This window comes from Monodelphis domestica, chromosome 1 (assembly GCF_027887165.1).
Source record: "Monodelphis domestica isolate mMonDom1 chromosome 1, mMonDom1.pri, whole genome shotgun sequence".
Lineage (NCBI taxonomy): Eukaryota > Metazoa > Chordata > Mammalia > Didelphimorphia > Didelphidae > Monodelphis > Monodelphis domestica.
The window spans coordinates 360786767-360814052 of NC_077227.1; the positions used below are offsets into that span (position 1 = coordinate 360786767).

The 27286-nt window shown below is 36.5% G+C and overlaps 1 protein-coding gene across 5 annotated transcripts in view; it reads right to left on the minus strand.

Annotated features, from left to right (window-relative positions):
- Positions 1 to 27286, minus strand: part of EBF1 (EBF transcription factor 1) — a 452008-nt gene that overhangs the window by 36228 nt on the left and 388494 nt on the right. For all 5 annotated transcript variants that reach the window (XM_056811532.1, XM_056811529.1, XM_056811530.1 and 2 more), the window contains one exon: positions 572 to 660. In XM_056811532.1, coding sequence (XP_056667510.1) covers positions 572 to 660 — 89 coding nt within the window. The remainder of the gene's footprint in view (positions 1 to 571; positions 661 to 27286) is intronic.

Sequence of the window (27286 nt, forward strand, 5' to 3'; positions counted from 1 at the left end):
GGTCCTATCACTGACAACTTACATTATTATTATTACATTATTATAGATGAAGACCAAAAGCAATTATCCTCTATGCAGTTCCTTTGGCAAAGTCCTGCCTTGTGCCATATTTTTTCAGTTATTGTATTTTTTCCTGTTTGTCTTGTCTGCTCCACTGGACTTTAGAGTTCTTAAGGAAAAGGACCGTGTCCCCTTTGCTTGAGGCAGTGTGCAGTAAATGCCCTTGCGCAATGTTTGTGCTGCGGAGGGCATTAGTGGTATGAGAAACCAGTGAAAAGACATCAGGACTGACATTTTATGGCCAATCATTCTGGATCTCTTTTTCATTCTCATGCAAAGTTTTTTTCTACTATGTACAGTGACTACATTGTGAACTCCTAGTAAGAGACCCAAACCTTGTATTTCTTTGGCATGCCACAATAAAGTGGCTCATAGTGCTCAGCACAGAATAAAAGTATGTTCAATATGGCTTATTTGGCTATTACAAACAAATTGACCCCAATGGTGAATTTCATCTTGGATCATCCACATTCTGACATATCATAAGTGAAACACTAGAAGGTGTCCTGACCTTTGGCAAGCGCTCAGGGTCACCAGGGTGCCGGGGAATGACCTTCTGTAACCTCTGGAAACCATAATCAATGGTGGGTTCATTGAGAGCTGCAAGAGAGAAATCACAATTAGAGGATGTGCAGGAAAACAAAGCACTTCGTTTTCAGAACTGACAATGAAGGGACAACAATGGCAGCTAAAATCCTGGCTGGCTCTTTTTATCTTAGATGAGCCTCTAGCATCAAGGCTGAGTTCAAAGGCAGTTTGAGGCAGATGTGAGGATTTGGCTTAATCAGTTACTAACCCCCACCTGCTCCAGTGTATATGATGGGGTTTCTGCAAGTGTAAGTAAATAATGCTAGAATTAGACAATTGTTCATCTGCAAAATCCCTACTATGAATTATTCGATAAAATACTTACCACCTCCTCCCCCAACATCTTTGTGTTCTAGGAAAAGTCCTTTTTGATTAGGAGCTATATGCCAAATGCAAAAGTATTGTTAATGTATTGGCTATAACATCCTCCTATACGTTGTAAGGCCAGATTGTTTTTTTTACTGAACCACAAGCTTTCTATGGTTTTGTCATGGGGGGTGGTGGAAGGAAATCCAACTTCTGCTAAAAGCCACATATACTCTACTATTATACTCTAAATATTAGAGTATATAATACTCAAGTATTATATATTCTATTCATTCTATGAAATGTTTAATAGTCTATTTGAGCGGAGGCTGATTCTTAAAAAACAAAAACAAGTCAGATTTGATGTTAGTTTGCAGTGAAACAATGGGCTTTGTTCTAACCATGTCACTGCTAGGCATTCAGCATTGATGTCTCTCCAAAGACCACCTGATCTTGGTGTCCACCCATCACTAGTGTGAACAGCAAGCTGACTTGGCCCACTTGGATTCTCCTATTATCCATATTGACAAAGAACAGGACAACACTAACTTCCACCCCGATTCTCCTTGAAGCACCAAAGCCCTTGGTTGGGAGGGATTGTGAGTGGAGCTCCATCACCTTCTCGTATCCCATAAAGTAAAGATGGTTTCTTTTTTTCCTCTCAAAAAACTTTTAAAATTATAACCAAAGCAATCAGCATGGTGTTTTTTCATACTGAATATAGAGGCACTATTTGTGTTCTTGACATCCATCTATACATTAAAAACAAGGTACTATATGCTGTACTTAAAATGCATTTCCATTAACCTAAATTTTAAAAGTACTATTGAAAGTACTACTAACTTTAAAAACTGTATTAAATTCAAATAGGTCCCAAGGCTAATGGAAGCAATTTGTATACCAACCCAAACTGACTGGCCCACTTTTCAAAATACAGGTATGATAATCTTGTGGTTTTAAAAGGACATTTAAATTGAAAGACTGTGAATTTAGTACATAATTATACCAATAGAACCCTTTAACTTGTCAACTTGTAAATCTAAAAGGCTATCAATCATTTCTAAAGAGGAAATAAACCTTAAAATTCCTTGATTGACAGTGCTTACTTTTTATGTAAAAAAAAAGAAAGAAAGAAAAAAAGGCAGCGTAAAGTGGTCAGAAATCCATTTACAAAAGTACATTGTTTTACATAGGTGAGTAAAAAGCCAATAATTACACCTCCAAAAGACACATAAATCAGAATAAGTACTTTTTCTACACTTATATATTTTAAGTTGTAGTGAACTTCAGATAACTTTTTATTAAAAAGACTTTTTTCACATGTGATGCTTATTGAAATTGTTAATAGAGTAGCATTTTCATTTAAGATAATGTAATCATTTTTGCAAATATGAGATTTAGCCATTTTCCCACCTTCTAAACAGTAAACTTTCAACCTGTCTCTTGTGGAAATTAACTAAAATTATACCCAGGTGTACCAAACCTGTCTATCTATAAGAGTGTATGAGTTAAGGCACAATATTTATTATTCCTCCCATTTTATGAATTACTTTCTAAACCCTTGAGGAGGATTTTTTTTTCAAATTAGACTTGCAGAGAAAAAGCCATGGAGCTCTTTATGCAGTAAAGCTGTTACTCGTAAAATCATCGGCATTTAATCAAGGAATACACAAGCTTGATGGAAATGAGCATCCAGGTGTAAGTTATTTTCCTGTTTTCACCATTATAAGCTAATTGCCAACAAAATACATCTTATATTTTAGGAAAACATTGAACAACATATAAGAGTTTTCATAATTAAGTTGATCATTTTAATAACCACATAATCTAAATATTCTAAAAATTCAAACTCTTGTTTTAAAAAGCCACCAATAAAGTATGGATGACTGAAGCTTTTTTTTTTTAATTTCCCATAATGAGTTCCTACTGTGTCAACAAACCTTTGGTTGTTAATTGGATGATTGTCTGATATATCTTAGAGAGGAATTTGTTTCTTTGGCCAGACTGCCAACTTAGAGCCGAATGATAGACACTTAATATTAGCAATTAAAAGAACCTGTTCAAATATCATATGGAACTCATAGCTTGGGGAAGCCTAAGGAACATTTTACCAGGGAAAACTCATTCAGCTGCTGCAAAGAGTAATTGAATTAGATGCATTTTAACATCATTATTCAAAGAAAAATAAATACATACTCTAGAGAAGCATACTATATGATATAAAGAAAAATTTTCAGACTGTAAGACAAAGTCCTTTGATTTATTTCCCTAGCTTTGTGTTTGCTCTATTTTCATATTTTCTGTTATAACAACACACAAACTTTTTACCACCCATACCCAAATCTCCCCCTATTTGTGTACTTAAAATTACCAAAAACTCAGTATTCCAAGTCTGTGAACCAAAGAGAAAGAGGTCAAAGTCCACTGTGACAAATTCAAAGGAATTGACTAGATACTCTGATTGTACTGACTTTTGCTTAAAGAAAATCATCCATTGACTAAAACTTAGAAATCTTTTGTTATTTAGCATGGGGTTGGTTGTAAAGGAATTTGATCCTTATCTAATAAAATATAAATAAAATAAAAACATAGGAAACCAAGCCATAAAAGAGAAGGTCCCTACTCTACTAAGACTATAATCATAGCTTCTTAAAAGTTCACCAAATCCAACTGTTCCCTAATGTAACACTACTAAATGATCATCCAACCTTCACCAGATTTGTGTTTAAGAAAATTATTACCTCCCTATGTTCATTCTGTTTTTGAACAGCTCTCATTGCTAAGAAGATAATCCTTACATTGTTCCAAAGATCCATCATTTTATAAACTCTACCCATTGATCTTACTTCTGCCTTCTGGAGCCATAGCAAAATAAAATCATTCCCTTCTCCACATAAAGCAACAGGTTACACAAAAGTAATTGTAATATAGCTTTTGATCATAATCTAATTAGTAATTAGCAAGTTATATAAATTCTAAGAAATATCACATTCCATGGTTTAAGGGTATCATAGAGAGAGGTCTACAACCAGGTACACAAGGACCAAAGGCAGAGAGGTTCTTAATCTGGGGGAAAGGAGCCATGACCTTGAAGGGTTTTTTTTTTTTTTGACTATTTCAATATAAATGTTTTCTTTTATAATCCTGTGCATTTTATCTTATTTATTAAGAAGCAGTAGTCTGAGCCTTCTCAGACTATTGTGTGCATAGTATTTACCAGACTGCCAAAGTTGTACAGGGCACAAAAAAAAGATTAGGAGCCCCTTACTATAACAAATCTAGATAATCCAATATTCAGGAATATTAAGAGATCAAGACAATAGGAAGAAATTGTGGTTTCCAATGTGATTTCACTGAATTACAGACAATTGTGATACTTCAGAAAAGAACAAGACAAAAGACCAAAGCACTAACAATTGCCCATAAATTTTCACAGTAAAATAGAAAGGTGGATGTCAGACAATAAGGTCCTCCCTCATAAACTTGACCTTAGCATGTAATTAAAGATATTTTCCTAAACTATTCCAGAAGCTTCAGTAGTTAATGAATATTCACCGATTATTTAGAGTAGAGATGTATAAGCAGTGAGTGTATATAATAAATTAGCTACCTTGTCTTACTATATGACTTTCCAATCCTCATCTAAGTTTGAAAGCATCCTAGAAAGTCATGATTCACAAAAAAGAAGGGAAGAGAAATCCTTTAAAAAGGGTGAATTAATGCAAGAAAATAATTAGACATGTGATAGAAATGATGAATTTACCTTTGTGTCTTTACTGCTGAGATTTAATATTCCCCTCATGTCTAGACAGAGATCTAGTGATACATACAGTGATAAGTGGCTATATATCCATTTTGATATCATTTCAGGATGGTCTAAATAATTGCTAAACTTAATGGAAGCAGAAGTCAATGGAAAGGGAGATTAGTTAGCACAATTTTGATACTGGGGAGGTATTTTTTCAACCCTTACCTTTTGTCTTAAAATCAATACTATCAGTTCCAAGGCAGAAGAGCCACGAGGGCTAAGCAATTGGGGTTAAGTGGGCTTGACCAGGATCATTTTAGCTAGGAAGTCCCATTTGAACCCAGGACTTCCCATCTCCAGTCCTGGAGGAGGCAGGGAAGGCATTCTTTTATCAACTATTTAAATTTGTTTTACTAGATACTCCCCCCCAAACATTCGATTTTGGACTAAATCTTCTTCCCATGCCTTTCTCCTTGTAGGATACTAACTGAAGGTCAGAAGAGTTTCTAATTCAGAAGAGACATTACCAAATATATTTCTTGCCCAATGCTCACAAAGCAATATTACATGTGGAGAATATTCTGAGACTAAAAACAGTTGATTTTTTATGCAATAATGCTAATCATAAGATTACAAAATTCAATTCAGACATTTTAAGTAATGAACAAATCCTAACCAAACACGCATGTGAATTGTGGTCTTTCTATGCTTGGTTTATTTAAAAAAAAATCCCTTTCACAAATGCATCAAATAAAAAAAATGTTCTTTTCAAGGGGATTTCATTGCAAATTAAAATCATTAAGTCAAGACAGATGCATTCTTGCTTGGTTTATTCTCTTTACAAAGTTTTCTTTTTTATACTTCTCACCCCACCAACTCCCTCACACACTGAATACTTATTCCCAGAAGCAATGGAAATTGAAAGAGGGTGGGGGCTCGAACACCAGGGATGGTGTTCTGGGTGCCATTCCAATGCTGGCTCAGAATTTCCTTGCTTTTATAGCTCAGTGTCTCACTGCAATGCCTTAACATATTTCTGAGGTTTTAATTTCCTTTTTTTAATACTTGTGTGACATGATGTCATTTTGACTGGAAATAAAAAGAAATGCAGATATTAAGGAAGGTAATATTTATATTCTATTGCCATTTAATGTCCAAACAAATATCCAGACTCCACGCCAAGTAATAAATAAAGCCTCATAGCGCAGAGTCAATGATGAAACCAGCACCTGGGTCTCTGAGCTTCCCCAGTGACTGCTCTCCATTTGAACTGAAGGAACAACTGCACAGCATTCTGCTCCAAGGCAGATCCATTCTTGTCATGAATGTTATTGCATATGTGTTATGCAAAGTCATTTTTCCCCATAATAGCCTCATTTTTCCCCCAGTCACTAAATTAACATCCAGAGGTAAACAATAAAACAGCAAGTTATCTCTGTGATCCTATCTTTAAAATTGACTTAAAAGTACATAAACCTAAAATGTCAACCAGGCACCTCTGTGCAATCCAGGAATCTTGGTAAATGGAGGGATTTGTTGTACTCCCAGCAGCATGGGTATTTTATTACTTTGCCCAGGCACTCAGCACCCGGCATGTGTGTCTCATCATCTCAGTTGAACAAGGATACACCCCAAATAAACCCAATATCGAATTGTTGCAGACAGTGCTTGGGGGCACTCTCAGAATGACGTCTTTTTAAAGCATGGGGGCCCCTGTACATTCCAAGGCTCTGTTGAGCTTCAAGGGTCAGCTGATTGAACCACTAGAAACCACTGGGGAATAGGAAGGATGTAGATAGAGCTTATAGATACTCATTTGGAATGCCAAAAGTGGATGTAAAAAAATTACCAATGTTCTTTATACTTTTTTGTAGATGCTTTTGCTTTTTGATTTATTTGTGTTCGTTCCTATTTCACCCTTTTATATTTGTAAGCTCCTTGAAGGTAGTACCACATCCTATTCATCTGTTTCCCCCACAATTTTTATCAGACTTATACAATAGACATTCAATACACATTGGTTGTAAGAAATCTATGAAGAGATGAAAAGAAGGAGGAGGAAGAGGAGGAAAAAATGAGTTCCAGTTTTTCCTCTGCTATCTACTGGCTTGTGACACAGGGGATGGGGGGAAATAATTTAACCTCTCCAGGAAACTCTAAATTCATAAGTTGCAGAAGGATTAAAGAAATGCATTCGGAAAGAATCCTCAATATTCTGGGAGTTGTATGCATCAAATGATCATAGGTCTGGATTTGAAAATGTTTAAATGTTGATATCAAGTTGAATTGCACTGAATGTGCCCCCTTTTTCATGGAGTCCTTTAAAATTCCTGGTGGAAGGATGACTTTCCCAGATTTCTCTAATCAGTAGAACTCTTTCTACAAAGAAGGTATTTCTACCATACAAATGATATAAAAGCTATACAGATTGGCAAGAAAGGAGGGCACATGAGGGAAAATATGAGGGATAAAACAATTGAAAAGACCTAGAAGAACATGGAATGGTGAAATGTAGAATGCTCTCCAAGAAAACAGAGTGAAATGGAAGAAAGTTCAAATGCCAGCCAAGAAGATGGAAAGAGCTGGATGGATACTTGGAAAGCTTAACCCATTCAACGTGCAAGAGGATTCAATGAAGAAAAGGAAGGAAGAAAAAGTGGCTGCTTGTTTTTAAAGAGGTCCCCTAAAGAAAAGCATTACTCAGTTTTCCTAAAGTGAACAAAATAATGTCTCCACCATAGAGTTTCCTTATGTTGAAAGTTTAAAAAATAAATGTTACAAATAATGCCTTGTTTGGGGTGTAATTTTAAATATACCCTGAGGTCACATAAGATGCTTTCCCAATAATATGGAAGTGCTTTATAGACATTTTCTCATTGATTTTTTAAAAAAATCTTTGTGACCTAAGTTATTGAAGGTTATTACCTCCAACATAGGGTTTGTGAACTTACTTATCTATCTGAAGTCACACAGAGAAAAAGGTAGCAGAAATATAAACAGAGCTAAGCATTCTCTGTCTGTCTCTGTCTCTCTCTGTCTGTCTGTCTGTCTCTCTCTCTCTCTCTCTCTCTCCCATAGTAGTAGTAATTCAATTACTACTCCATATTTTTTTATTTTTTCTGATTATTATTTATACAGATTTCAGTCAGTAGCATCTGTAAGTCCTCATAGCAAATCAAATAGCCAGCCTCATTTTAATTAAACCTACATGAAGCATAAGATCCTAGAGCTGGCAGGGCTCTCTAGAGAACATCTAGCCCCACAACTGTCTTCAGAGAGGTGAATGTTTAATAAATCATCCATAGTCCTCCACTGCCTATTCTCTAGGGACAGACTCTTCTATCTCTTCAGGATACCATCCCAATGATTCTATCAGTGATGGCAAATACATACACACACATATGTAAATCCATTGTATGTATGTATACAAAGATTCCTTCAGTCCAACTGAGGTCTCATTTTAATTTAAGCCCATTTCCTCTTGTTCAGTCTTCTGAGGACCAAGAGGAGTTATTGTGTGACTGATAGGTCTGAACTGAGCTCTCAAATATTGATTTCCCTTTAGGGGCAACAATGGTTGATGCTATTGAGCGCAGAAAGAGACACATAAAACCAATGCTGCTCATCCAACCACCAGATGGTATTTTCTGGAAAAGTCTTGGGGATCATTTCTTTTTGGTGGAATAAGTAGAACAATCTATTCCTAAACAGATCCCTTTGTTGCCCTGGAGGCTAAATTTCTATCAAAAATGGGAAATAGGTGAATTCATGATAATTACAAAAAATTACAATGGCCCATAATTGTAATAAACTTCCAGAGAAAAGTTATCACGTTATCCACTATGATGTACTCTGAAGAGCTCGACCTTCCAGATTTAATTTAGGTCTTCAATCTTTAATCCAAGAGCAAAACTAACATGAAATCCCTCAAGGAAACAGTAGTTGATGGGCTTTCACAACTTCTTCCCTGCTTCCCTCCCCTTTTGGACTGCCCCTGGTTTGGTGACAATCCCAGGTTTGTTCCTTTGGATGAGGAGAAGGATGATTTTAACTATATAATGGATGACTGCATTTAAGCAGTGAAGGCCAGCAATAGTTTGTCTTGCTTCCCTAACGTTTTAAGGGGAAATCTATAATTCTCCAGCCTCCTGGCATATCTTCTGATTTAACAAGAGTAATATTACTTTCTGTAATTGTTCTTTAGATTTCTTCCCAAAGAGTTTTGACAATAACTGTTATCAGGGAGAAAAAAAATCACCCCAGCCTGTCTGATAAACATGTTTTCTTGCCCTCACACCCCAGTGAGTGCTGTGACACTATACTTTTATCATCTAGTGTGTGCTCAGAATGAGCTTAGAACAGCAATTGCCGGGAATAGGCAGGCGATAAACCGCATTGATTTAACACATCTTGTTTTCAATCATGCTCGGATTTTCTGAGCACGCATTTTTCCTGTACTCCAGCTTGTAGCTTTTATCTGACGAGCTGATCCCTTTTCACTGGAAAATGAAAAGGTCGCACAATAAGACACGGTTTACTGGAACTTGAACGCGCACCAGGGAAAGTATTTTAGATAAATACTGTCAGACATAGTGGAGCTGAATTTCAACAACACAATTGCTAAACAACAATACTTATTACTCTCCTAGAACAAGCCTACAAGCAACTTATGGCTCGCAGCAGGGGGGAGCACAGAGTCAGGTTCAATAGCTAAGAAAATCTTCCCAAGTCTGTCTGAAGATGCAGCGGCTCCTTTTAACTGACAGTCTAGCCCTCACCAAGCCCAGGCTCCAGGGCCATTGTCCTACTTGTGATTGCTAATGACACATTTTATGAGATGACTACCAAACGGGGTCCCACTGCTCACAAGTCATTTCCGCTAAGCCAGGATGGGCAGGTTTCAGGACACTTGTCTAATTAAGTTACAGTATTCCACAGACAGACAAAAAGGATCCAAGAAATAACGGGAGCAAAGAGAGGCGAGAAAACAATCTTACTAACAAGATAGAAAAGCAAACAAGACAGAATTGTGATAAGACATGGAATAAATAGGTAATTCGACTGCAGTTAAATTGCTTCAACAGATAATATGCAAACAGACTAATGTCAGCCATATCTCTAAGAAAAGAAGAGTAACAGTTCTATAGCACTTAATGGTTTGCAAAGTGATTTCCTCTCCTTAACCAGAGCCTTGCATGAGGTTAGGAGTGAAGGGGAAACCTAAGACTTTTTTGACCACAAATACAGGACAAACAAGCAGCAGAAGCAAGACTCCAGCCCGATATGTTCTGATGCAAAGGCTTGTACTCTTTCACAGGTAGTTTTGTAGACAGACAGGCCTTGCAAAGAAACAAGGGCCAATCCAACTTCTGATCCAAGTGCTAACTGGTGAAATGGATAGGGTATAAGGAAGACCCGAGTTCCAAATTAGGTCCACATTTATTAAGTATTAAGTATTATTAAGTATTAGAGACACAAAGAGAAATAAAAAACCAGTCTCTGCTCTCAAGGCACTCTCATTCTAATGGGAAAGAATGCAACTCTAAGCAAACAACTCAAAAACAACAAAAGGTGACCGGCTCTGTGTTGAGCTCCGGGAAACAGATAAAAAGAAAGTCAGTCCTGACCTCAAGGAACAGGCAAATAATTATGTCAGTACAAAATATATACATGGCAAATGAGGGCAGCTTGGTGGTGCAGTGGATAGAGGCCTTAAAGAATCTAGGCAAGATCAACATTCAGGAATATTAAAAGAGATCAGGACAATAGGAAGAGATCACAGTGCCCAGTGTGATTTCACTGAATTAAGGCCAATATGGCAAGCTGGCTGAGAAAGAGATAAAGGACTCCTCTTTATGAGTTCAAATCGGGCTTCAGACACTTACTGGCTATGTGACCTTGGGAAAGTCACTTAAACCTGCTTGCCTCAGTTTCCTCATCTATAAAGTGAACCAGAAAAGGAAATGGCAAACCACTCTAATATCTTTGCAAAGAAAATCCCCAAAACGGGTCAAGCAGCATCAAACGCAGCTGAAGCAATTCAATAACAACAACAAGGTGTAAGCAGAAGGGAATGTGAGGAGAGGCACTAGCTGTATAGAGGAGGTAAGGAGAGGAAGACTTTTTATACAAGATGGTACTTAAAGGAAGCCTAGGAAGCTGGAATGAGGAAGCAGAGCATTCCAAGCAAGGGGAACATGCCAGGGCAAAGACTTGGAGTTGGGGGGGTCAAGTGTGATGTGTGATGAGCAGCAAGGAGCCCAGTATAGCTGGTTCACCAAGGAGAGTCATGCACTGGAAGGAATCACGTTATGAAGGACTTTAAATGCCAAAAGATTTTATATTAGATCCTACAGGGAACAAGGAGCCACAGATGTTTGTTCAATAGAGAGGTGACATGGTCAGAAAGGCATTTGAGGGAAATCACTTTGGCAGCAAGTGGTCTTAGCTTTTCCACTTTCCCATCTAGAGCTCCACTTGGTCTGACCTCAACAGAATAAAAATGTCTATTACCTGGTGTCCTGTTAGCAAAGGGAACTGATTTCCAGCTTCCTTTTGAATATTTTCTTCCCCCATTAGATTGCAGGTTCCTTGAGGTCAGGACTGACTTTCTTTTTATTTGTCTCCCAGTGCGTAACTCAGAGTCTGTCACATTTTGTTGTTATTGAGTTGTTCACTTCTGTCCAATTCTTCATGATCCCGAATGAAGTTTCCTTGGCATAGATACTAAAGTGGTTTGCCATTTCCTTCTCCAGCAGTTTAAGGCAAGCGGAGGTTAAGTGACGTCCCCAAGAATCACCCAACTAGTGAGTATCTAAGGACAGATTTGAATTCGGGTCTTCCTGACTCCAGCTCCAGTACTCTAGCTGAATTATCACCTGGTGATAATTATTCCTCTGGTAGGCACTTAAAAAATGTTACTTATTTGAATTGAATAATAAATTAAGAAACAACATTCTGAGAAAAGGTCCATAGACATCACAATACTACCAAAGTGGGGCACAGCGTAAACCAGGTTAAGCACCCCTGCCTTAAAGAATATAGATGAGATCAACATTCAGGAATATTAAAAGAGGTCAGGACGTTAGGAAGAGATCATGTCCCCATTGTGATTTCACTGAATTACAGACAATTATGGGAACTTGGCTGAGAAAGCGACAAAGGAACTTTGGTTCTTTGACTTCTCAAAACCAATGATTGTCATATCCATCAATAAACATTTATCAAGTACCCATTATGTGCCAGGTACTGTGATTATCTCTGGATCTTTTTATATGTCCAAATAATACCTGCTCCTGGGCCTATACACAGTTTGCACTTATAAAGCCTTGGTCATTTATTTGTTTACCATAACTTAGCTAAGCAAAATACAGGAAAAAAAATTGAGGGCACCCCTGAGCCCTACAAATAATTCAGATTCACTTCATTTGCAATTGGATCACTACAACCTATTGGTCATAGAATTAAAGACTCAGAAAATTCAGCTGTAAAAGAGTCCTTAGTGTTCATCTAGTCTAACCCTCTCATTGTAGTTATTATAACTCATTCATTTGTCTAGGTCCTTAATGGCCAGCTAGGGAGCACAGTGGATAGAAGACTGGACCTGGAATTATGAAGACTCATTTTCCTGAGTTCAAATCTGGCCTCAGATATGTCCTATATGTGTTACCATGGGCAAGTCTCTTAACTCTGTTTGCCTCAGTTTCCTAATCTGTAAAATGAGCTGGAGAAGAAAATGGCAAACCACTCCAATATCTTTGCCAAGAAAACCCAAATGGGTTCATGAAGCAATGGAAAATGACTGAACAGCAACAGGATGACATAGTTAATACTTGTTGAAAACAATATTTATCTCCTAATTTCAGGTTTAGCATTCTTTCTCCTATCTCAAGCTACCTACCTAAAAAAGTGGCTAGGCTCCATAGCTTGTTTATCTTTGAATCTGACCAATCACTGTGGATCCCCATGATGTGGGCTCACTCTCTTTTAGGGGGCCTGTATTTTTTATACTACCCTCCATTAGATGCAAACTTGGAATGAAATGAGGGTAGGGGAAGATCATCTCTACCATGGGAGACATTGAAATCATCTGCTACTACTAATTAGGAAGCGGTGTTCCTTTTGTCCCCAAATCACTTATATGAGGTGCCATGCTATATGTAGCCAGAATTGAATCTGCCCTTTTAATGTTAGTGTACTTGCATATGAGTCCCCAGTGTCTTCCAATCAATAGATGTTTAGATAAGTAATTCACTCGTTTTGGAATAGCAGTTATTGTGTGGGCAACTGGTATGTGGCCACTTCCGCAATAACCTTGGGACTCCTGACCAAGTGAACATTACAGTCACACATTTGTTGCTATTAGCTCATGATATGCTGGAAACCAATTTTAAAAAGCAACTAATAAAGCACCACATAAAAAATTACTGTGTAATTACCTCTCGGTCAGGTAAAATCTCCTGCGACAATAAAGCCAAGCTAGAAAAGCATGTTTTCCCTGTAGTTAAAACTGGTTGCGGCTATCTTCAAGTAAAGCATTTAAATCTACTAGCGCCTGGTAAATAATATTATTTTGATGGAGTCTCTCTTTAATATCATTTTGAAGAATTTATCCCATTAATCTCTATAGCATCTCCATATACCAGGGAGAATGTAAAGCCACTATACTCTACTGTTACTCAGGCTTTCAGATTTTCTCTTCAAATATGGGGTCAATGGAACAGTCAGGATCTAATCTGCATAGGAAATTTATCATGCTTTCCCTCCCCATTGTACCACTGCATCATATTTCTCTGTGTACACCAGAGACCACAAGGGATGTTTTGTTTGCTTTCACATACAGAGAGGCAAAAGAGGGGAAAAGGCTTCTAACTAGAGAATGGGTTCCACCTACAAGGAAGAAGGGGAAAGGAGATCTCTGTTATCAATATGTATTTAAAAACAAAATTTGGGAAGTCCATTAACATAAAGAGGAGAAAAGAGTCCATTCCTATTCTGTTATCTGCTTTTTTCCCTAGGCTTCCCCTGGACTTTTGTTGTTGTTGTTGTTAAATAGGTTTCTTTGATAGCTATTGATTGATGTTAGCTTAAAGAGCAAAGAATGAGGGCAAGAGAAGCAATGAGTGAACCTGGGTCAGTTGTCAAACCCTATGCTCATGGTTGGTGAAGGGGTTGTGAGATACTTCCTATTCTTGATTTTAATGACACAAGGTGACCACTCCCTGATAAGAATTGTTGGCTTCTGTTACTTGGAAAGGCAGCTAGGTTGTACAATGGATAAAGTGCTGGGCCTAGAGTCACCTTCCTGAGTTCAAATCTGGCCTCCACACTTATGATCTGGGAGATCCTGGGCAAGTCATTTAACTTCATTTGCCTCAGTTTCCTCATCTGTAAAATGAGCTGGAAAAGGAATTGGCAAAGCACTCCATACCTCTGCCAAGAAAACTCCAAATGGGGTCATGAAGAGGCAGACATGATTGAAACAACATTATAATGGAAGCCCATTCAGGGTCTTCATGCTTAATACAGCACCTTAGCATATGGTATACACTTAACAAATGTTTTTTACATTCATAAGTACACCTGGACTATGTCTAATGTTTTTCAGAAGGTGCAAGGTTGATAATAAAATACAATTTTTCTGAGTTTTCCAAATTTGCTTTCACCTCCCACCATATATGTTACACATCTACATTTGATCAATAATACATAAGGAACTGGAAGGGCACCAGAGGTCAGCTAGTCCAACTCCTTCATTTTATAAATGAGGAAACTGAGGCCTCAGGAAATTTATAGAGAAATAGAGGCCTCTGGAGTCACAGAGGTAATAAGCATCAGAGGCAAAGGCATCTACTGTTCTGTGCAACTGCCAGCTGAAAATCTCCACCCAGACTATTCCCCCAACATGGCAAACTGATACCCTAAACAGAATCCATCATCTTCCTTGCCCCACTCCATATCCAACAATAAAAAACAAATAAAAACACACAAATCCTGTGTCTCCCAACTCCCTAATTCATGTTTATGACATAGTCACCTCACAATCATCTTTGACTCCTCTTTTTTTCTCATCTCCCACATTCAATTACCAAATTCTGTCAATCTTAACCTTCAAATTGTCTCTCATTTCCATATGAAGCACCCCACTCCCACTGCTAATCACTACCCCGTTTACTTCATTCTTTGCCTTTTTCCTGAATCCCTAGTGTCCCATAACTTATACCCCTACCTTTAATCACACTAGTTTATAACCCATCTTTCACACAAATTCCAAAATAATCTTCTGAATACAAAGGTTTGACCATGTCAATTCAATTGTTCATAATCCTTCAGTTGTTTCCTATTGTCCATAGGATGAGACAGCTAGGTGGCTCAGTGGATAGAGAACTGAGCCTGGAGTCAGAAGACCAAAGTTAAAATCTGTTACCCTGAGAAAGTCACTTAACCTCCATCTGCATAAGAACTAGACAAGGAAATGGCAAACCACACTGGTATCTTTGCCAAGAAAACCGCATGGACAGTTTATCCATGGGGTCACAAAGAGTTGGACTCAACTGAACAACAGTCCATAGAATCAAATTAAAATATTTAGATTGGTATTTATTTACAGTATGGTTCCAAACACTTGAAGCCTTGTTTCTCATACTCATAAAACCACAGAATCTCATAGTTAGAAGAGACCACAGAAGGCATCTATTCCAACTTCAACAGAAACAAAAATCAACTCTACCACATCATACTATTCCTATTTACATGCTCTGATTTTTGACTTTGTTTTGCACAATTTTCCCTCACATAATCTATATCCCTTCCAAACTGAACTACTACTACCTAATTATAGGTTTCATTGTACATCCTACCAAAGCCCTGCTTCCTGTAGACCTGTGCCTCAAAACACTTTTCAACTGGTCAGGCATTCCAGGTGCAGGAAATGAAAATATAATATAAAGGCATATGAGTGCTATGTATAGAAAATGGCAAGTAGTTCATTATGACTGGAGCCAATTAGTATTGGGTGAAGATGAGAAGGTAGGATGGCACTAAATTATAGAGATTCTTGAAATCTAGGCTTAGTTTGGACTTATGCCCTAGCCCACATTTGAGCCTAGTAAATTTAAAAGAAATAAAAATATATCATTAACTTAGTATGTGGTTGAATTATAGAATTCACCTCTGCCTAAGGCCATTATATTAAATGTTATCACTGGGCTGTTCAGAGGACTGAATGATACCTCTAAGTGTTAAAGATCAGTCAAACTCAATTGCTGACTAGTTTGCAAAATGGAAAAAAATATTAGGATGATGCTAGGACAATGGGAACAAATAATGACCCTTTAAGGATAAAATAGAGAAAATGCCATTCCTGAAAAGCTATCAAGAGAACTTTGAGAGAAAACCATATTCTTCCAAATCAGTTTATTACCTCTAAGACTGGCACTACTTTTATATGTTTAGAGGGACAAGAGTACATTGATTCAATAAATTCAAGGGTCTTAGAATCTATTTATTACTACCTCACTTTTAAATGGAGCAACTGAAGCTCAATGATTTGTCAATGTCACAGTATCTACCTATCTACTACCTAAGTGGTGGTTGGGAAAAAGATAACCATATTTTCTGCATCAAAGCAATCCCAGAAGATTATAAATATATGCATCCCTTTGCCTCCTGGCAAGATAACTTGTGGAATGAATTGTGGAATCCAATTTTTTTAAACTCAACTTTTGTCTTAGAATCAATACTGTGTATTGGTTCTAAAGCAGAAGAACAGTAATAGAGTTAAGTGACTTGCCCAGGGTCACACAGCTAGGAAATAACTGAGGCCAGATTTTAACCTAGAACCTCCCATCTCTAAGCTTGTCTCTCAATTCACTAAGTCACCTAGCTGCCCCCCTGAATTCAACTTTTAAGACAGATTAACAATCTAATCTTTTTTTAAAGTTGGATTGTACAATTTCACATTCTACCACCTCCTTATGAAAGTCCATTTCTATGCAAAATAGTCTTTATAGTAAGAAAATTAACAAAAACCTAGTTATGTTGGAATTTAATAACTAATAAAGACATAAGGAGGACATTTCCTAATATATTTTGACAACCAAATAAGGGGCTTTGAGTCAAATATTATATATGGCTCCTTTGGGTAGTCATTTAGGGTACTGTGTTTCTGAGTCCAAAATTATGGGTTTAATTCCTCTGTAGACCAACTATCTTCAGTCTGTATCCCTAATCTTGGGCAAGCATCTTACACAAATGCACCACTGGTTACCAGGGATATCTGGAAAGGAATGGAGATGGGTCAGCAAAATCCATCACCACAGTGGGAAAAACAATACCAAATTTATAGCCTTCTGATGGTAGACCAGGGGCATTATTTTATTTTGTTTTTTTTTAAAAAACCAGACAAAAAAAATTTATGAACATTTGGAAGTCACATATTGTCATTTTAAAATAAAACAAACCAATGCATCTCTGGTCTGTAAATACTGAGTCAGATCTTTTTAAAACATGTTAGCAAAGCATCAGCCTCTTTCACCAAATCCCTCAGCCTTCTTTAAAATAAGTCTCCAAGTAATCGATTGAAGGAGTGGCAAGAACATTTGTTCCTCCATTGACAAAAACGAGTTCCTATATGTACAATTCCTGGTTTTAACCCAGAGATCTTCATTTTTAGGATAAAATGTGAAGAAATAAGGCAACCAATTTTAAAAAGAACACCAATAATAACTATTTGGTTTATCTGGGACAAATAAAGGATTCACTCAAAAAGAGACTCAGAGTAAGAGGGATACTTTCAAAATGAAACTCACATTTTACAATAAATCCATTTTTTACTGGCTGTTCATTGGCCATTGGAGGGTGACATGAAAAAAAAAAAGTGCACATTCCACCATCTTTTTTTCTCTCTCTCATTTAATTTCACCTAGCAAGCTTTGCCTAATAAAATAACTTAAAACCAGTACTGAATCTTGAGGCTATTCTAGGTAGTAGCATGGATAGAATTCTGATATGTTTTCTTCATTAAGTGCTCATACTCCCAGAAATGAAAGTAACTCATTTCTTCCCAGGGAGTCTTTTAACTGAAAAACTAATTTTAATTGAATGCACAGATCAGTTAACTATCTTCAGATTCACAAACCATTACTGCTATTTTCATGGAGTCTCTTCCTGGCTGCTCATCTTGGTGGCACTGTGCTGAGAGGAATGTAAGGTTCAGCACTAGGGTTGGATGTCAGCAAAGAAAGAAGGATGTACCTCAAGCTCTCTTATTAACCTGCAAATAATGATGTACTTGCTGAATTGACATCATCGGATCACTATTCTTTGCTAATTGAAGGGGAATGTAAAATAATACCGTCTTCTCCCTAGAATGTTACTTGTGTAGACTTTAAATGCTCATATTAGAGAATGTAAAGCTAGAAGGCCACGTATCACATACATCATTTTTTTATCTGAATGTGTAGAAGCTTTTGAAAATGTTTTGAAAACTCTGAAAAATACTTTTTTGAAAAATTTGAAAGTAAACATAGGTAAAGAAAGAAGGCAATGGTTTTAAATAACTTCACATTTTCCTCCAAGCATATTTGCTTTGTCTGGATTTTATTTTTATTTCAAAAGTGATAGAAAGCAGGGTCCTCATTGGTATTCCTTCTCCATATCTGGTTGCTTTTGGGGGGTGGAGCTTTGCTATTAAAGTGAATCTGGGGAGATATACAATAGAAACTACAGAAATGCTTTTTCACTAAAGAAGATTTCTCATGGCCCAATATTATGGCCAATAATGTCTGTTGCTGATAATTTCATCCTTGAAATTAAGAATGCTTACAGAATTTTGTGTCTCTGCTTAGGAAGTCATTCTTCAACACTGATACAATAACCATCACAACAATAACAGCATTTACATAGTGCTAAAAGGATTGTGAAGTATTTTACGTATCTTCCCAACCTGTGAGGAAGATGATATTAATTTCCTCATTTTACAAAACCTAAGGACTAGACGTTAAATAACTTGCGCAGCTAGTCTCTGAAACAAGTGGATGGTGTCATTGAGTGTGCCATAATATATAGTAGGAAGTAATATGACATAATGGAAAAAAACATTAAACTTTGGAGCATAAATAAACAAATAAATAGCCTAGATTTTAAACTCCATTCTCCTATTTATTAGGTGTGTGGTCTTGGGTAAATCATGTCAGCTCTCTGAGATTCAGCTTCTTCAGCTATCAAATGAAATGACCACACCACTACCATGTATCTTCCAGAATTGTGAGAAAAGTACTTTTGTAAACTATATGAATATGAAATGGTCATTAGGGGCTCAGTAAAATTAACATGTTTACATTATTTGAAATGTTTTCAGTAGAAGCCATTGGGATGTAGCCTGTCCCAATAGAAAAAAAACAAACAAACAAACCTGGTTTTGTACTCTCCCAACTCTAACTTGATCCTTTGATCTTTAACTTCATCTTCATTGCAAAAGTTCTATTTTATATTCTTAACTCCTTGGTCACAGAAATAAAGTAAATCTTTATGGCTTCCCCCTTGGCAGATACTATGAAAAGTCATATGTCCCTGTAATATTTATACATAAGGTAATACTTGGCTCGAACCATTCTAAAAGAACTACCTAAGTGAACTGAAGCCATTAAAATAGGTAAAGGTCTTTTTTTAATGGAGTTCAAATCAGAGTAGCCCCATGTGTCTACCCTATAGAAAATGGTTTTAGAGTGAGGTTCCAGCATGTATCCAGTAATACATTCATGAGCCCATGAATGACCTAAGCTATGAATCTCCCAAAGAGTTTGAATTTTTTGAGAAAAGCAGTAATAAAGTAACATGAGCCCACTCTGAGTAAGAGCAATCGTGAGGTTACTAATGTGGAAACATTTTCTTGGCTACAGACTAAGAACATCAGCTTGGGAACCAAGGACCTGCCAATTCTCTACACCAGCACTAGTTTATCGCATAGGAATAAATGGTTCTAATAATATGAGTATATACCTCAAGAGCATGAGGAATATATTTGACTCATCTAAGTTTGTTCAGATGAGAGTTTGTTCAGATGTGGACTTCTCTCAGGCTACATACTCAGTTTCCTTCCCAGGATAGAAATAGCTTAAATGTATATAGCACTTAAAAATTTACAGAGCACTTTTCTCAAAACAACATTGTAGATAGAAACGATATGACTTCTCATCCAGCCTTCCCCCCACTCCCTCCAAATTACAACTGTGGAAAATAAAACTAAAAATTGAAACATTTTGCCCAAGAGTTGTATAGCTCAGTGGTGTTAAATCTGAGTAGAAACAGGAGCCACTAAATTCTACATAAGGATGCTATCACATATTAACTTTGAAAACCACATATTAATATTATCTAAGTTTTATTGTATTATTTATTTTGTTAAATCTTTCTCAATTATGTTCTAATCTGGTTCAGGTCTCACTTCAAAGTGTTGATGAGACTCACAGGCCATATTTTTTACACTTCTGATATAGCTAGTTAAGTATTAAAGGCAGAATTTAAACCCAAGTTTCCTGACTCCAAGTATAATGTTTTTGCCACAATAACACTAAAGAAAGTCTATAGATTGTTTCATTTGTTAATCATCAATATAATAGGACATGATTTTTTTGTTTCTTACAACATAGCTGTGACTAGAATATAATTGACAAGTCACTTAGACTTCTCTTAGTTTGTTTCCTCATCTGTAAAATAAGACTAATAATATTTGCCCTGACTAACCTTAAGGATCATTTGGGGGAATAAATGAATGAATGATAGTTAGGGGAAAAAAACTTTGTAAAACTACAAAACCATCTATAAATGGTGTAGTTATTATTATTAATCCTACTACTATTGTCATACCTTTGCTTTACAGTGCTCTGTAAATTTTTAAGTGCTATATACATTTAAGCTATTTCTATCCTGGGAAGGAAACTGAGTATGTAGCCTGAGAGGAGTCCACATCTGAACAAACTCTCATCTGAACAAACTTAGAAAATAATTTCTTTTAGATTAGGCATGAGGGACTCATAAAGGACATATGAATGACCCATGAATACAGTGCTATTAAGGTTTAAAAAGCATTTTCTACACAATATCCCCAAGATAGGTAGTGTATTATTGTCTTCATTTGACAGTTGAGGAAAGTGAGGCTCAGAAAGTTTAGACATTATGTTGAGAGTTCTGCAGCTAATGTCAGAGTATCTCCACTTCAAGTTTAGCAATCTACATGCTATGTTATATTTCCTTCTAAAGCCTATGCCAAGAGAGGAATTTTGTAAAGCAATTTTCTAAGCAATAGAAGTTTTCTGTGACCATTATGGTCCTCAGATTTCACATTCATACTCCTGTATATTTTGATAAAATGTCTAATCAATTTTTCCTGTCTATGTGTCATATATGTATAGTGCTTTTATTTAGAATATCTTTCCATGGTTACATGATTCATGATTTCCCCACTCCTACTTCCTTCCCCCCACCCAGAGCTGCCAACCAATTCCACTGGGTTATACATGTATCATTGTTCAAAACCTATGTCCATGTTATTCATATTTGCAATAGAGTGATCATCATATCAAAACCCCAATCATATCTGCATCAAACTACATGATTGATCATATGTTTTTCTTCTGCATTTCTGTTCCCACACTTCTTTCTTTGGAAGTGGATAGTGTTCTTTCTCATAGGTTCTTCTGGATTGTCCTGAATCATCTGAATCATTTAATTGCTGCTAGTAGAAATGTCTATTACATTCAATTGTGCCATAATGTATCAGTCTCTGTGTACAATGTTCTCCTCATTCTGCTCCTTTCACTCTGCATCAATTCCTGGAAGTCATTCCAGTTCCCATGGAATTCCTCTAGTTCTTTATTCCTTTCATCACAATAGTATTCCATCACCATCAGATACCACAATTTGTTCAGCCATTCCCCAATTGAGGGCATCCCCTCATTTTCCAATTTTTTGCTACCACAAAGAGTGCAGCTATAAATATTTTTGTACAAGTCTTTTTCCTTATTATCTCTTTGGGGGGTACAAACCCAGCAGTGGTATGGCTGGATCAAAAGTCAGGCAGTCTTTTAAAGCCCTTTGTACATAGTTCCAAATTGCTTCCAGAATGATTGGATTAATTCACAACTGTACCAGCAGAGTAGAAAGACAGAAGAAAAACTACTGCTTGATTACATGGGTCAAGGAGATATGGTTGGGGATAACATCCTAATGCAAACACCAACAACATGGAAATGGGTTCTGATCAAGGGCACGTGTGGAATTGTGCGTGGGCTACGGGAAGGGTTGGGGTAGGGGAGGGAGGGATAGAATACGTTTTTATAACCAAGGAATAATGTTCTAAATTGACTAAATAAAATTAAAAAAAATTAAAATTTAAAAAATTTAAAAACAACTGTACCATCCATGTATTAGTGGCCCAATTTTGCCAAATCCTCTCCAACATTTATTACTTTCCTTTACTGTCATATTGACCAATCTGCTTATCTAACCAATTTTTAAAGGAAACCCACTCCTTATGGGTTTGCCTGAACCTTCCCACCCCCACCCCCCACCCCCTCCGAGGTTCCATTATCCCAAAGCCTTGTCTTTAGTAAAGGGGATCCAAAGAAATAGCAAGGGAGGAAATAGTTTCCATTCTCTGTGTTTAATTTATTACTATTGATTTCTGAATTCCCTGCAATCTCTTTCCTAACTGGGCAGATAATATACATTTAGTAGCAGAGGTAATTATCCAAAATGAATCTAGTTTGCAGTTTGGTGATAAAAAAGAAAGGGACACTGATAGATTAAACGCTAATACATTAAACAAGTATGGTTGACTGTATTAATATGTACAAGACAGCTTTAATATGCTTACTTTACAACTAGATATAATTTCCTAAGCTAAATGTGGGCTTGTGTGTACACATCTGTACACATCTTTATTTCCACTGCTCTAAATTTTATGGCAATTTTTATAGTGTAAACATTAAAATTAAATTTTAAAAATTATCTAAAGCAAGTAAACAAAACAAAAAAAAATTCTTACAAAGAAGTCAATATTTTAAAATATTTGGGAAGGGGTAGATTGTCAGAAATGACTCTCCAAAGTATATAAACATTAAGACATAAAGCAAAAAGATCACTCAAAAATGAATATCTTTTTTTTGTTTTTAATTCATTCATTCACTGGTTTGTAGTGAATGATTCCTCAGTAGCATCAACCTGCTCATGGTTTGTATTAAGAATATAAGACATATGTCGCTTTGTTTATATAAACTATAAGGAGTTAAATTAGCCCTGATTAAGTAAATAGAATCATTTAGGGACATTCAAAATCAAAACTGGACTCTAATAATAGAAATGTAAGATTCTGACTTCTATCATCAAGTAGAATAAGTCTAGTCTAGCATTTCTGGATATGAAGTGAATCTCACATTCAAATTCTTTATCTATGGAATGTATCAATAGTTTGCAAACCTCTCCAATGGACAAAGGATTTTGAAAATGCATGTGACCTGACTGCTTTAATATGACCCAGGCCTCTATGTTGCTTCCATTTCTAAGAAATAAAGGTATACAAGCCATAGACTCAGGCAAGCAGCCATGCCAAGATCCTGAGTGGCCCATTGTAGTAAGGGTTTGTGTGGTTTTATACTCAGTCAGATAAAAGGAGCTGGAGACTTTTATGGATGCACACTAGGGAAAGCAGATTTCTCCCCACCCCCACCCCAGACAACCTCAAAAAGGTCAGATAAGGATAGAAAGAAGATTGAGAATTCCTTTAGTGTCAAGGGCCAAATCTAATGGACTCATCAATCATTCTAACTATTTCTACCTACATGTTCCTCTTTCTCTGCATTGAGGGAGAAGAGGTCGAAGGGGCTCAGTCTAAAAAGACTATTCCAATAAACAAAACAACAGACTAACTGGAAGGTACTTGTGAACAAGGGTTTATTTATCTCACTTAGCAAATCAGAGTTAATGTTCCTAAATAGCTCTAAACAATCTGAATGGTTTTGTCTACCTTTAGGCAATGTCCTTGCAACTATTTGTATGGAATTTTGCTACTTGGAAAATGGCAGTTTCTGCAATTTCTACCACCTAACCAGGCATGAATTTCTCTTTAGCAAATGTCAGTGCCATTTCTAGGTTCCTAACACACCCTTATGGTCTTTGAAATCCTTATGGTGGTCAACAAGGAAGGAAGGGGTGAGTGGGTTGCCTTCTAAGATCAGGAGTAATCTAAGGATTTGGCATGCCTTTCTTAAGATTTTATTCTTTAATTTTTTTAACAACAAGTTACACAGTAGTTATATAGTTGATGCACAAATGAATGAACATAGAAGGGAAGTTCTTGAAGTGGAAAGCATTTGAAGAATACCATCACAATGATGACATGAACAAGGCACAAGGTCATCCATGAAGTAAGTCTTATTGGTAAGACCAACATGGGTGGCATGCTGCCATGCAGAGCATGAGGGAGGGATGTCAAAGCTACTTGAAGTCAAGGGACACCAGTTGAAACTGATAAAAGTTTATACAGTTGAATATATTACAGTGAACTTTAGTGAGTAAATGGCAGAATAAAGCTGAATTTAAATATCAGCTATTTCTTGTTATGAATTCTGGCAATATTTTTCATACACTTAATTTTTTAAATTCATAGCATATATATTCATCATTTTGGGGAGGTCTTGGCTAGAAAGTATGAAGAGAGAAGTGAAATACTTATAAAAGCTTGATAAATTCTTGGTGTCACTCTCTTTAAATGTGGAACTCCTCAAACCACACAGATAATTATAGATGACCAGATTGTAACTGCTTTATTGCTTTTTTTCCCCCATAAATTTTAATTTTGGAAAGTTAAGTGAAAAATGTGGTTTCAATTTCCTACAAATTGCACACAATTTGGTTTTTAACAAGAAAATAGAAAGAAAGACTATGTTCTTTAAAGTGAATTATGGACTCGAGTTTGTTTTTTCTCTTTCAACATTGCAAGAATAATAAAGCACAAAATTTAGAAAAGATGCTTTAGAAAGGGGGAATCATGAAATAGAGTAAGAAAAGCACAAAGTAATTTTTTATCTAAACATGCTCTAAGCAATTTGACAGGGTAATACAATTGAGCTAGTCTTTCTTCCTCTACTCTAGTGAGCTAAAGTTTGGAAGAAGAACGAAAACAACCAAATAACAAGATCAAGAGCCAAGGAGAGTGTATGTGCAACAGGAAATCCTTAATAAGAAAATTCTGCAGATATTACCAACTTTCTCTGTCACAGTATGGTGGGAAAAGAATATTAAAACTAATTCTTCTTGAATCTCTTTAAATAGATTTCTATAACCTTTAGAAAAAGAGAGACCCTTCTAATGAACACATAGTCATATTGAAAAGAGCGCTGAACTTAGTTACAAGTCTGAGGCTTTGGGTTCTGTTTCCTGACTTATACCAAACACAAAGAGTAAACCTGCTATAGCTATTCTATTAAAAGATGGATAGGGTATAACATTAACAGAGTCTTGAACTTGGACTGGAACATTGTCTTCACTTAAAAGGTTTCTAAACAAGTCTTTTTTACTATGGATTATAAAAATAAGGATTGAGTGCCCCAGGCTGTTAGAATATGGTACTCGGACATGTGGATGCCCTAGTACTTAAACTGAGACTGGGTACCCTTGGGTAATTATTCATTGGATAATAATTTCAGTCATCAAATTGCAAACTTATCATAAACTAGATGGTACTTTATATGTAGCTACCAGAAGCTACAGCTAAAGTCTGTCACTCAGAATGTCCAATGCAAGACTTCCAAACAAGCAAGATTTATTCTATGAAGTTTGGAAGTTGTATGTGTATATTTTTCCCCCTAAAGCCAATAAATCATTACAGCTGGCAAATAGTACACTTGCTACTTTACCCTATACTCACTCACTACTCTAATAGCTAAATTGTGCAACTATGAGACATTTTGAGATGTTTTGAGGTTTGCAACGTACTTTATTCACAATAAGCCTGTTAGGTAGATAGTACTCACAAGATGATACAAATAAGAATTAGGAAGATTACCCTCATCTCCAAAACCATTGCTAATAAGTGACAGAGCTATGCCCCCAAGTCCTCCCCCCACACCTCAATTTCACTGGTCAGAAAACATCTATACACTGGGTGACTGACCTAAGTTCACTAATCACAGAGAAAACCTCAAGTTCATGAATTTGAGATGTGGCAATTTCTCCAACTTACCATCCTCATTTCCTCATCTGAAAAGCAGGGAAAAACACACTACCTGTCAAGTCTCCTGAAAACTTTAGCTAATTTAAAATGAGTGCCTCAATTCTAATGGGAAGTTCCTGGATGTTACAGGAAGAAGTGTAATGGGGAGGCTATACTAATTTCAATGCCCTAATAGAGCTTTGCTTCCTCAAAATCAAATTCAAGGAAATGTTCTGACTCTTTCAAGTCAAGATGAGATGAGGAGGGGATAAAAAACCACACTCAAATCCCAAAGACTGAAATAAAAGTACAAAAGGTTACTTTGTGAAGTCACTTGCTCAGGGATTCTGGGGAGTTGAAGGAAAAAATCTTAATTGAGAGGTAAAAGTGAATGGAGGCAGATAGATGGGGTGGGATTTTTCTTGCAGTTTGAGTGAAGATTCATGAATGAGGTTCAGGTTCACTCAGACATAAAAACTGTTCACCTTACTCCCTGAAGATCAATAACAAGGAGAGGAGAGGAAGACTGGATTTCAAAGGAATCTCCATCTTCCATTCAGGCACTCTTGTGATTTTCCTAAAGCATAAGTCCAATCATGTCATCCTCTCTTACTCCATAAACTCCAGTGGCTTCCTATTGCCTCCAGGAACAAATAAAATGGTTCTTCCTAACCTCACACTTTCCTACTTTCCCAGGCTTCTTAGAACCTTACTCCTCAATATGTAGTCTTTGATCCAATTACATTGGCCTCCTGACTTGTTCCCAACAACAGCTCCCAGAATTTTCTCTGGGCGGCTATCCTCAATACTTTCCAGGGAAAGCTCTCCTTCTTCTTCTCTGACTACTGACATCCTTGGCTTCCTTTAAGTCCCAACTAAAATCCCTTATTTTACTGAAAATCTTAATTCCAATGCTTTCCTCTGTTCAATATTTCCTGTTTATTCTGTATATAACTTGCTCTGTATATATTTGTCTACATGTTATTTGCTCCATTAAATCTTAAGCCTTTTTAGGGTGGGGACTATCTTTTGCCTCATTGTGTTTCCAGTGCTTATCACAATGTCTGGTATGTAATATGCTTGGTACTTAATAAATGTTGATTGATTGGTTAAAATACTTCAACTACCTGGGACAAAGGGCTTTGGTAAAGCTAAAAAATAAGTCTTCCATTATATTTAAAAAGAAATCATTTATATAATTTTAGGATGAAAAAGATATGGTTAAACAACAGTTCATGATCTGATGTTATGAAGACAACTGGGTGGAGTAAATTCTTTGTAAAATTTGAGTGAAGATGCATAATCATTCACTCAAATTAGACTACCCACCTAATTGTGAGTAAAATCAATAATGGTTCTCAAAATAATAAATT